This window comes from Thamnophis sirtalis, unplaced genomic scaffold, assembly GCF_051295495.1.
Source record: "Thamnophis sirtalis isolate CommonGarterSnake01/CBP01778 unplaced genomic scaffold, rThaSir2_p1.2 scaffold_4, whole genome shotgun sequence".
In the NCBI taxonomy this organism is placed as follows: Eukaryota; Metazoa; Chordata; class Lepidosauria; order Squamata; family Natricidae; genus Thamnophis; species Thamnophis sirtalis.
The window spans coordinates 135,280,737-135,294,129 of NW_028261384.1; the positions used below are offsets into that span (position 1 = coordinate 135,280,737).

General features: G+C 39.4%; 1 protein-coding gene across 1 annotated transcript; it reads right to left on the reverse strand.

The window, feature by feature from the left end:
- Window positions 1-1,108: 1,108 nt before the first annotated feature.
- Window positions 1,109-12,809, reverse strand: LOC148046768 (vomeronasal type-2 receptor 26-like). Its single transcript, XM_087714940.1, has 5 exons — window positions 12,447-12,809; window positions 9,994-10,857; window positions 5,854-6,081; window positions 5,039-5,165; window positions 1,109-1,998 (listed from the first exon to the last, which is right to left on the reverse strand). The coding sequence occupies exons 1-5, from the start codon at window positions 12,807-12,809 to the stop codon at window positions 1,109-1,111; spliced, it is 2,472 nt and encodes an 823-aa protein (XP_087571066.1).
- Window positions 12,810-13,393: the final 584 nt, after the last annotated feature.

Consider the following 13,393-nt stretch of genomic DNA (forward strand, 5'->3'; position numbering starts at 1 on the left):
TGCGAGCAATATTGGGTGTATTGAGATACACCCACATTACACCTATCCTCCGTGAGCTGCACTGGCTGCCAATTGGTCTCCGAATGGAATTCAAGGTGTTGGTCATTACCATTAAAGCCTTATATGGCTTAGGACCAGCGTATTTGCGAGACCGCCTACTGCCGCATACCTCCCAATGGCCGATAAGATCCCACAGGGTGGGCCTCCTTAGGACGCCGTCAGCCAGATAGTGTCGGCTGGCGGAGCCTCGGATGAGGGCCTTCTCTGTGGCTGCTCCAACCCTGTGGAATCAGCTGCCCCCAGAGGTCCGGACCTCACCCACCCTCATGGCCTTCAGAAAAGCTGTTAAAACCTGGCTGTTCCGGCAGGCCTGGGGCTGTTGACCTTATTATGTAGGGTCCAGCCCCACTCTGAATGTGTGTTGGATAATTTTTAAATCTTTATTTTTATTTTGTTTATTTTTTTTCTTTTCTTGTTTTGGGTAAGCCGCCCGGAGTCTTCCGGGATTGGGTGGCCTATAAATTTAATAAATTCAATTCAATTCAATTTAGTGTTGTACCTTATGATTCTTGACAAATGTATCTTGTCTTTTTGTATACACTGAGAGCATATGCAAAAAAGACAAATTCCTTGTGTGTCAACTCCCAGAATTCCTCCTCTCGCTCTTCATCTTGATGATGTGTGAATGGGTGGGGGGAGGGACTTAGAACCGGTTCTAAACAGCACTGTAGATTTGTGAAAACTCTTCCACAGAAGAGGTTAGAACTGGCAGGAGCCCACCCCTGGATTTTATCCACCCCATTTAAACTCAATATCCTTGAGAAAAAAATAACACTTATGTGATATAATTAAAAGACCCTCTCTTTTTATGACCCTGTAAAAGCGTAATCCAGGTTAGAGTTGGGGCAACAGGATGGAGCTGAGGATTTATTGGTGAGATGTCCTTCCTGACACCACACGGAGTTCACAGCAGATTTTTTTCCTTTGTGCCTTGGGCAAGAATTATCTGCCACTAACTAAGATTGAACTTTCAACCTTCACCATCAATCTTTACCAAAAGGCCACCATGCTGCCCTTTCACATGATTCAATAACTTCATTTTATTTTATTATTTTATTAGTCTCTTAGTGTTTAATTCTGGCCTAAGAACAATGATGAAGCATTTTGGGGAAAAAATACATCCCAATAATGCAGCGCTGGAGGACAAGATGGAGAAGACCTCCACAGCTACCATGGCTTGTCCTTTTGTGCTCAGATAGGCTGGAAAAAAGGAGATCCACACACTGCAAAAGGCCAACATGCTGAAGGTGATGAACTTGGCTTCATTAAAGCTGTCAGGTAATTTACGGGCAAGGAAAGCCACAATAAAGCTGGCAATGGCCAATAAGCCCAGATAGCCCAGGACACAATAGAACATGAAGATGGAGCCTTCATTGCATTGCCAAATCATGATTTCTGTAAGGGAATTCATGTCTAACTCAGGGAATGGAGGAGAGGTTGCCAGCCATATAATGCAAAGGCCTGCTTGAAGAAGAGAACAAGAAAGGACAATGGCAAGAGACAATCTTTTCCCCACCCATTTTCTCATTGAAGAACCTGGCTTAGTAGCCATGAAAGCTACAACTACAGTAATAGTTTTAGCTAACACACAAGAAACAGCAGCTGAGAAGATGATGCTGAATGCTGGTTGCCGGAGAAGGCAGGTTACTTTCCCTGGCTGACCAAGGAATAACAAGGAAGAAAGAAAGCAGAGCAGAAGGGCAATGAGTAGTGTGTAAGAGAGGTCTCGGTTGTTGGCCTTGACGATGGGCGTTTCTCTACGCTTAAGGAAAATTCCAAGCACACTGATTGTCATGAGGGAGAAGCAAACAGCAGCTGAGGCCAGACTGATTCCTAAAGGTTCTTCAAAGGACAGGAAACTCATTGTTTTGTTAAGGCATCGATCTTGCTCCTTGCTTGCATACTGATCTTCAGGACATTTGAAACAATCTTCTGTGTCTGGATAAAAAGATTAAAAAAAAACCCTCATTCACTTTCTATTTCCCACTTCTTTCTCAAATGTTCTATGCTATTGTTTGAAGACTGACATTCCTTCCAATATGACTTGGCCCTGTGGCCCCATGGCCTTGTGTTCCAAGCAGAATTTACAGCGTTAAAGCAAAACTGACCTTCTTCATCACATCTCTTTCAAGTCTTTGTTGGATTTACTGTTTACTGTTAAGCAACACGTAAAGCTGAAGACAGAAATAATTTTAGAAAATGATCCATCAATAATATCCCTGGAATATAACTTAAAACTAGTTAAACAGTGAAATTTAGTGATAATAGATATAGTTAAATAAATAATTGATAATGATAATAATGTATACAATGTCTAGTGTTATGATAAGTAATAATTGGATATGAATATTGAATGGTACCCATGAAAGGAAGATTAGAAATTCTCTTGGATTACATACAAAGGTTATTAAAAAAGAACTGTTAGATACAGTTAAGTTTTGATTATTAGGGGGAAAATGTTATGATACAGGATATAGTCAAATAAAGGAGGGATAATGATGATAACCTATATATATGTATGAGTATAATATAAGGAAACTAGATGAAAATTGCCAACAGCGATTTTGAAAGGAGGATTAGAAAAGTTTGTTATTAAATATTTTGGATGTTTAGCTAGAATAGGCCATGAGGATTCAGTGTTATTGGAGGATTTTAGAAATATTAAATGAAATGCCAGTATGTGGGTATGTATTAAACCTTGGTATATTTTATAATGAAGGAAGTTTAAATAATTATAGTCAAATACAAATGGTGGTATAGGGGTAACATGTATAAATATTTGAGTTAAAATACTTGAGTTAATATGAATTGTGCTTGATGACTGTGGAAGAGACGAATGAAAACCTTTGGTAACCAATTGATACACTTTCTACAGTATGTAAAGAAGGAAGATTTTATGTGTTGTGTTTGTTTTGAAAATAAAAATAAATTCTATTTAATAATATCCCTTGAAATATCCCAATTACTAAATCTGGGTTTAGAAGAGAAAACTGTATGTGTGTTTGGAGGTGGGGGTGGGGGAGTGTTACAGAATTGTCCTTTTCAAAAACTGCCTTTCATACACCTGTTCATTTATCCACTGCAAAAGACCATTCTAAATATTTTACTCAATTCAAAGGGGATTTTTTTGTCCCATCCCCCTCTATTTAAGCAGAGACAGAAAATTTATATCAGCAGCCAGTGGTGGGATGCTGTCAGTTTAACAACTGGTTTGGTAAGCACATGCTTTGTAGGTGCATGCGTTTTAAGCGCTTGTCTGGAGTGCTGAAAATGGAGCATTTAGAAGCTCAGCTGCTTACCTTAAAAGCAGGGATGGGTTCCTGCCAGTTCCAACCTCTTCTATAGAAGAAGTTCCATAAATCTATAGTGCCGTTTAGAACCAGTTCCAGCTCCCTCGCCCTGCTTGTCCGCACATCATCAAGATGAAGAGCGAGAGGAGGAATTCTGGGAGTTGAAGTCTTAAAGCTGTCAAGTTTGAACACCCTTGGGTTTTTTTTCCTAAAGGGTTAGGGGTGCAAGGGTCTTGTAACTTGAAAGCTTTAAGACTTGCGTGCTTCAAATGCCAGAGTTTCTGAGCCAACATTTTGGTTGCTAAGCAAAAGCGTTGTTAAGTGAGTTTCATCACATTTTACAAGTTGGCCATTCCCACCCAGTTCACATGACTACCAAGCCACTCCCACCTGGTGACATGGCCAGCAAGCCACTCCCACAAAGCTTGCCACACCTACAGAAGAGGTTCTAAAAATTTTGATTGGTGAGCAACAAATGAATCCTTTGAAATTCTTACAGTTTAATTCTTGTGTTCAAACATGGCTGACTGCAATGTGGAAAGAATATCAGTTCTATACATTCCCATTATTCTTACAGTAAGGTGTTGTTTTCTTGTCCATAGATCACTTACATCGTTTGCATTCAATTGTTTTTTCCGGAATTTTAGAGGAAGTACATTTTTTGTGTACATTTAAGCAAGCTGATAGAAATGTTCCTCAATATAACTGTGTGTGTATACATACATATCTATATTTCCCAATGTTTCTAATGTTGAATTCCCCCCCTTACCAGAGGGAGCGCACTTGTGGAGTACTATGTAGCCATTACCCTGGCAACTCTACTGCACTGCACAGTAGAAGCCATTTTACGGCAGTACAGTAGCAGCCTTTTTAAGGAACAACAGGCTATATCTTAACAGAACCCACACCCCAAGGGTTTTTATGGGTGTCTTACCCCAAAAGTTTGTTTCCAGAGAGTAAGTCATCGTGTACCAAGTTTGGTTGAAATTGCTCCAGGTGTTCCAGAGTTATGCTGGAACATACACACACACAGCCATTTTTATACATATATAAATGTAATGCTTTTGGGTGGCCACCATGTAAAATGCGGTTGGGCCAAGATTTGACTGTCGTCACTATGTATATCTTGGTTTACAGATGACATTTGGAGGAAGCCATATAAACAATCACTTTTGTTTTCTAGTTGGTATTTTGAAACCTGAGATTAAAAATGTTATAAGAGAAGAGATTGTATGTATGCATGCTAGGATTCTGCAAAGTCTCATAATATCCTCAAATTGTTATTAACCGAGGTTTATAGAAATTATGCTTGTTCCTTGCTTTAGAGGTTGGGAAACCTCATCTTTAGAAAGGAAGAGATCAGGGGTGGTATTCAGATGGTTTAGACCGGTTTGGGTAAATAGGAAGTGTGGACCTGCAGATGGGGCCATCCACCTGCCTTGGTGCTATGCCATCCTTTTTAAGTCACATTTTCTAAGCTGCGTACATGCGTGCAAGCTGCACGCACGAGCAAGACACATGCGTGGAAGGCTGTGCGCTCACATATTTGTGCACAGCGAACCGGCAGTAAGATTATGTGAAACCCATCTCTGACATAGATACATGCATCTGAACAAACTGTAACTTGTTTGACAAAACAATTTCTTTGCAGCCAGTGTCTCTAAAAATTTAAGGACTTCATCACTGACCTGCCTTGCTTGAAATCTTCCCCCACGGACAGGGAATGCAGTCATAGCAGCAAAAAAGGTTCTCTTCAGATTTTCTCTTCCAATACCCAGGGTGACAGTGTCCGTTGCACAGAGAAACTGGAAGAACCTATTCATAACATGAAAAAAACAAAAACAAATGCAGAGGTAATTTGTAAATTGTTTGGCTTTTTCATCCACTGAGAGATACAGCAAGTTAGTCATCCAGCCTTCTCCGGGTGCCGCCGACTAGACAATGTCATCTGGTGGTCCCTGGGGGGAGGGCCTTCTCTGTAGCTGCCCCGGCTCTATGGAACGATCTACCCCCAGAGATCCGGACCCTCCCCACTCTCTCGGCCTTCCATAAGTCTATTAAGACCTGGTTATTCCGGCAGGCCTGGGGCTGTTGACCTCTTGAATGAGGTCCAGCCCCACTAAGGTTGAGTGCATGTTGTGTCTTTTAACTTCCCTGTCTTTCTATTTTTTAATTTTTTTAGTATTTTTAAATTGTTTTTATGTAAGCCACCTGGAGTCCTTCGGGATTGGGTGGCATATAAATTTATTAAACATTAACATTAACAAACATGCTGTAAAGAGAATTATGGCCAGGAGAGATTGCTTGGAGACATTTTAATTGAAGTCTCTTCCTTTCAAGAACCTGGCTAAAACCATTCAATCATGTGTTTGATAATAATCAATCCATTTTAAAAAAGTTGCAAAGGAATTCACCAGTTTTTTTTAATGAGTACAATGGAGGAATGTGACACATGTTGTAGCAAATTTTTGCAGCAGTCTGACCCACTCAAGAATAACCATACCTGTTTAAAATCTTTGTGCCATGCAATCAAATTTTCATTAATAACCACTTCATTTCCTTCTGGAGCATTGGCATCTAATTTGCCAACTTTCACTCTCTGGATGGAATTGTTTGAAAAAGTGATCACGTTGACGATGTCAAATCCTCCTGCACTTTCCATCTTTTCATTAAAGGACACCGTTTCCCCCGCTGAGTTGTTGAAAGAAATGCTTTGAAGAAATGGGTGCAGCTACTTGAAAAAAAGAAGAAAAAGAGGAAGTTTTAAAAATAGAGGGATAAAACATGCTATGAGACATTTTCCCCTTCTTTCCAAATGTATTTTTACAGTTTAACATTAACAAGGAGTACATCACTATATACAGTAATGAGCACCATGTTTTCCATTTTCATGGATATAAAAAAGCAAAAGTATTACAGGCAGTCCTCAACTTACAGCCACAAAATTTATGATGTTCAATTTTAAAAAAATTGTTGTGAATTTGTCCCGTTTGATTACCTTTTTTCTGCAACATTTGTTAAATGAATCACTGCAGCTGTTATATTAGTAACATGGTTGTAAAGTAAATCTGGGTTGTCCTTTGACTTTGCTTGTCGGAAGATCGTGAAATGACTCCTGAACCATCAGGAGCAACCATCAAAAATATCAATCAATTGTTAAGCATCTGAATGTAAATCACATAACTATTGGGTCATAAGTGTGAAAAATAATTCATAAGTCACTATTTTCAGGCTCTTGTAACTTGGAATGGTTACTAAATCAACCATTATAAGGTTGATGGCATATAGAATAGAACCATTATAAGGACTACCTGTACTATGAATAGTAGTTCACATATTTTTCTTGGGTAGAAAGTTGAATATAACCCAGTGGTAGGATTAACCGAAAGGCAAAAGAACAGTATTTTCCTTATGTGCTTATCATTGATTTAATCATAGCTATTTGAATGATATATTGTGTCTGGAAATAAGACTGAGGTCATCTTAATTGTCAACTCAGAAAGCATCTCTGCCATAGGCAAGGGAGGTAGGGAACTGACAACGCAGCATGGCAGCCACAAACAGAAGCACATTCCACACATATATTTCTCAAGGCTGTCTCCCAGGTTACCCGCAGCAGCCGAAGGGGCGTGATCTGTACAGCCCATTGGAGGATGTGATTTATGACACACCCTGGGGGAGGGGGGAAACAGGGTCATAATTGGGTTGTAAATTATGTGGGGTCAGAGTTAGCTTCACTTGGGTAATGTGCCCACATGTTGCTCCTAATAAATAACTGGATTTCCTTTGAAACTTGGTCTAAGACTCTAATTAGGGCATCCATCAGAACCCTGACATTAATAGAATAACAGAATAGCACAGTTGGAAGGGACCTTGGAGGTCTTCTCGCCCAACCCCTGTACATGTAGGGGACCCCACACCAGAGGTTAGCAACCTTAAACACTCAAAGAGCCATTTGGATCCATTTCCCAGACAAAAGAAAACACCGGGAGCCATAAAACCATTCCCACGCCTGACTATTTCGTGACCGCTCACAAAACAAGCATATGTATTTGAATTAAAGGTTCTGTTTTCTTCTGAAACTTTTCTTGGATTTATACATGGATGGCCTACTGGGTGTCAAAAAGCTCAATAAATTGTGTGCTGGTTACACACGTTTGCGGTTATGACATATTTTGAGCTACAGGGAGCCACAGCAGAGGGATGAAAGAGCCACATGCGGCTCCAGAACCACAGATTGCTGACCCTTGCCCTATACCATTTCAGACAAGGGGCTGCCCAGTCTCTTTTTACAAGCCTCCGATGATGGAACACTCACAGCATCTGAAGGCAAGCCAGTCCACTGGTTAATTGATGAAATTTCTCTTTGGTTCTAGATTGCTTCTCTCCTTGAATAGTCTCCATCCACTGTTTCTTGTCCTGCATTCAGGGGTGTTGGATAATAGGTTGACCCCTCTCTTCTTTATGGCAGCCCCTCAAACATTGGAAACTGCTATTATTTCACTCCTAGTCCTTCTTTTCACTAGACTAGACAAGCCAAATTCCTGCAACCATTATTGATATGTTTTAGCCTCCAGCCTCCTAATAATCTTTTCTGCATGGTATTCAGATATTTTGCATCTTTTTTTATAATATGCATATTATAAAAACTGGATGCAGTGTTCTAAATGTGGTGTCATACTAAGGCTTTATTAAGCGATACTAACACTTCATGCAATCTTGATTCTATTCGTCTGTTAATGCAACCTAGGACTGCGTTGGCTTTTCTGGCTGCTGTTGCACATTGCTGACTCAAATTTTAAAAAAATGTCTCCTAGGACTTCAAGATCCTTTTCACAGTTAATGATATTGAGTCAGATCTCACCTCATCTATATCTACATATTTGATTCCCCCCTCCCCTTGCTTAAGTGTAAAACCTTACTTTTCTCTACACTGAATTTCATTTTGTTAGATGGGGCCCAATGTATAACTGTGTCGAAATGCATTTGAATCTTGAAGTGTTGGCTGGTCTGGAAATTTGATGAGTTACCCTTCTATTTCCTCATGTAAATTATTTGCAACGAGGTTGAAGACTACTGGGCCTAAAACAGAACTTTGGGGTGCTCGCTACTTCCTTCCTTCCATCTAGATGAAGTTCAATTGAAGACTACACCTCATGGATGACCCTCACTTTGTCAAGGACCTTGGAGTACTCATTTCTAATGATCTAAGTGCCAGAGCTCACTGTAATAACATCGCCAAAAGGCCATTAAGAGTTGTTAACCTAATCTTGTGAAGCTTCTTCTCTGGGTAATATTGTACTGCTAACTAGGGCATATAAAACTTTTGCTAGACCTATTCTCGAATACACCTCATCTGTCTGGAACCCACACTGCAAATCTGACATTAATACAATTGAGCAGGGCCAGGGATATTTCACGAGAAGAGTCCTCCCTTCCTCTGCTCACATACCACCTGCTTGAAATTTTGTGCTTAGACAACTTAGAATTAATCCACCTTCAGTCTGACCTGAGCATTGTACACAAAATTATCTGCTACAATATCCTATCTGTCAATGACTACTTCAGTTTCAACCACAACAATACAGGAGCTCACAATAGATTCAAACTTAACGTAAACCATTCCAAACTCGATTGCAGAAAATACAACTTTAACTAAAGAGTTGTCAATGCCAGGAATGCACTGCCTGACTCTGTGGTTTCATCCCTAAGCCCCCATAACTTTAAGCTTAGACTGTCTACTGTTGACCTCACCCCATTCCTAAGAGGTCTGTAATTGGCATGCATAAGCATACCAACGTGGCTACCATCCCTGTCCTACTGTCCCCACTTATTTGTATGCATTTCCTGTATTCATAATCATGTTTATACTTATATCTGTCATCTTATACATGCTTGACAAAATAAATAAAATAAATAAATAAAAATAAAGTGTGATTTGCCAGCCAGTTACAAATCTGTTGTGGCCCAGCAGGAGCCTTTGGAGCTGCCACCACACTCCAACAGCGAGGGACCCTATGAGTCGGCCCTGGAGGATGTGGAGGACCCTGGACAGGGTTCCGACTCTGAGCAGGGTGCAGAGAGACTTGTTGGCCACCAGGTGGCGCCTGAGCCTTGGATCAGTGGGGAGGAGACAAGGGAGAGTGATCCAGAAACCAACAATGAGTTGTTCCGGGATGCACGCCGTCGAAGAGCTACTCGGCGTCAAGAACAACTACTTAATTACAGGAGGTAATTACACTCAGCTGATGGTCATTAGGCTCCTCTCCAGACTATAAAAAAGACTGCTTGTGCCACGCCCTTCTTGCAGAAGTCAACGCTTGGACTAAAGAGAAACTAACTTGGCAGGCTGGATTGCCGCCAGAGTTTGTCTGAATTGCTGCCAAGGTTTGTCAGCCTTGCTGCCAAGGTCCTTATCTGTTTGTTTATTTGGCTTTCAGCCACTGAGAGTCTGGACTTGCTATTAAAGGACATTCTCATTAAGTGTGTCTTGGCTTTCGTTACTGGACGGAGGAGGGGGTCAGAACACAAATCCATCTGGTGGTAATAGCTGTCTATCCTATTCTTTTTAGCTTACCAAGAAATTAGTTGTGGCCATCTTGTGATCCAAATCATTTTCTAATATGTTTTTGGACAACTTTACCTTAAAAGGTGGTAGATTTGTAAGTTCTGGGATTTTATCCACCAATATTTTATTCTGACTGGATTCTTTTGATAGTAAGGCTTGCAAAGAATGAGCCACAACATAGATACCATTATAGATGCTATAACTATGACCTGTCATTTGCATTTCAAAGAGAGGTCCAGGAAGGCTGTGGAGATTCTCCTCCCCAGTACATTTTCCCATGTCCATTGCTGGTATTTCTGAATTAGACAAGAAACAGTCAAATGCTTGTTCCCAAAAATCCTTTAGAAATCCATCTTCTTGTCTCCGAAAAGGTTCTATGGACTTCAGAAATTCTTTGAATGCTGGAACTTCCCCTGAATGTATCTGAAAAGAAATGGCTCCATCAAAGAATTGGAGATCCCACATCTTTAGACTCCCTGTGAGTATGAAGTCAACTTGACTTGTTGTGACCCATACTTTTCTAAGGGATATATTTAATTGATCCTCAGGGTGGCTTAGAAATATGGGTGATAGGAGCCATAGAATTGTATAAGCCTCTCCATAGAGAATAAATACATTGGCTTTAATGTCTGTGAGATGTACATACAAACTTTTCATCTTATCGCTAAATGTATGGAGGTCATCCATTGGAAGCAGAAGGGGGATTCTTTCTATGAAGGCTGGACAGATTCCATGCTGGGAAAGCATCCCCTGTAGCTCCTTCAAAAATTGTTCTCCACTCTCATTTTCGACAGCAAAGAGCCCAACCCATTTCCATCCAAAATATTGAAGCAATCGGATAATCCCAATGTATAAAGGACCCTCGTTTGGTGCCATACAATAAAAAGGAGATAATCTACTGATACGAAATTCTTTTGGGGGAAAGGATCCATATGGCAGCTAAAAGAAAACAAAAGAATATTCATCAGAGGATTTAAATAATGTATTTGTTTGTTTGTTTGTTTGTTTGTTTGTTCGTTCATTCGTTCGTTCATTTCATATCTCATGTTTCTATTTAGTTTCAGATTTACTTCCAATCATGTTTTTGTGAGGATAAACACATGAGAATGTATACTGAGGTTTGCAGATGATACAACAGTGATTGGTCTCATTCAAGACAACGATGAATCTGCATACAGACAGGAGGTTGAACAACCAGCCTTGTGTTGCAGCCAGAACAACCTTGAATTAATACACTCAAAACCATAGAAATGGTGGTAGATTTTAGGAGAATCCCTCCTATATTATCACCTCTTACAATACTAGACAACACAGTTGAAAGTAGAGACTTTCAACTTTCTAGGTTCTATCATATCTCAAGACTTAAAATGGACAGCTAGCATCAAAAACATCATCAAAAAGCACAACAAAGAATGTTCTTTCTGTGCCAACTCAGGAAGCACAAACTGTCCAAGGAGCTGGTGATTCAATTCTACAGAAGAATGATTGAGTCTGTCATCTGCAGCTCTATAACTATCTGGTTTGGCTCTGCAACCCAACAAGACAGACACAGACTTCGATGGATAATTAGAACTGCAGGGGGGGGAAAAACCAATTGCTACCAATCTGCCTTCCATTGAGGACCTGTATACTGCACGAGTCAAAAAGAGGGTTGTGAAAATATCTCACATCCTTGGCATAAATTATTTCAACTTCTACCTTCAAAACAATGCTATAGGGCTCTGCACACCAGAACAACTGGACAAAAGGACAGTTTTTTCCACGATTGTCATCACTCTGCTAAACAACTAATCCCCACAAAACTGTCAAATTATCTATTAAGACTTTATTACTATTATTCTTCTCTTCCTTGCTAGAGTCTAGCTCTTCCCACTTATGACAATCACCATGTTGCTTGTACCTTTCAATTTATATTGTTTGATATGTTTACTAGCACAATTTGATAGCTGATTAGTAACCTTGACTATCACTAAGTAAGTATCTCTTTATTCTTGAAGAATGTATTTTATTCTCCTCATGTACACTGAGAGCATATGCACCAAAGACAAATTCCTTGTGTGTACAATCACACTTGGCCAATAAAGAATTCTATTCTATTCTATTCTATTCTATTCTCAGTTTCTAGACTGCCCATATATCTTACCATTTATAAAAGAATGCAGTTCCATTTTAGTTGTTGTCATTTTTTTTCTAGTTGGAACATGATCAAATACCAGCTGGTATATAAATCCATCTTGACCATTGCAGGCTAATATTTTATTTCTAATCTTTTGTTAAGGATGCAATCAGATTTCCTTCCAATCATGTTGTTGTGGGGATAAACACATGAGAATGTATACTTAAGAAGGCTCTTCTTCTTTTTTAACTAATTAAGAAGAATAAAAATTCCCTCATCCCTTTGACCCACCTGTAGAATTTTGTAGAACTCTACAATCATGTTTTTGTAGGGACAAACATATGAGAATAAATACTGAAGAAGGCTCTTAAGTAATTAAGAATAAGAGAAATTTCCTCATCCCTGGACCTACCTGAGGAATTTTGTAGAACTGTACAATTTCTGCCATATGGGATGAAGTATCTGACCCAAGTCCTCCAATAATGGCCATGAGATTTTTCTGAAGGCCACATCTGTAGTTGGGCAGAAATCTATCTGATTTGAAAATTAAGTCCAGGGTGGTCCGATAAGTCAGCCTTGCATCATAGTAGCTGTCATAAATATGGAACCCAAGACTAATGTTCGGTAAGATTTCTGAATTCTCATTGATTTCCTTAGCAGCAAAGACCAAGGAAAGGACATGTTGATAGAATTTTGTGATCAGACTGCAAATAAAAAAATCTTTTAGAAAATAATTTTTCAGTGAATAAATGAGGGAATTATCAAGAATGGCCATTTCCGTGGTCAAAATAAAAAAAAATGATTAAATTCCTTTTCTACTTTTTCTTCAAAGTACCATGGTGTGGATTTTGTTGTGCATAATATCATGGGAATCCTTCATTAATTAAATTAAATCAAATTAAGTTAAATTCCTTTTATACTGCTTCAAAATATCATGGTTCAAATTTCCTTGTACATTATGCACTGTATCATAGAAGTCATTCATTACAAAGTACACTACTTAATGTTTTTATGATTTCTATTAATGAACAATGGGAAAGATTGTGTGCCCTGTTTTATGTAAACTAAACTAATTCCACTTCTTTATTTTTTACTTTCCTTTTAATTATTTCTCTCCCCCCTCCATTTCCTCTTCCTTCTTTGGAAATCTGGTAATTGGGAAGAATGCTTTTCCCATTTTATACTTATTTTATGTGCTAGGTAATGTTAAAGGTTCCCACGCACATACATACTAGTTCCTGACTCTAGGGGGCAGTGCTCATCTCTGTTTCTAAGCCGAAGAGCTAGTGCTGTCTGAAGACGTCTCCATGGTCATGTGGTCAGCATGACTCAATGTCGAAGGTGCATAGAGCGCTGTTA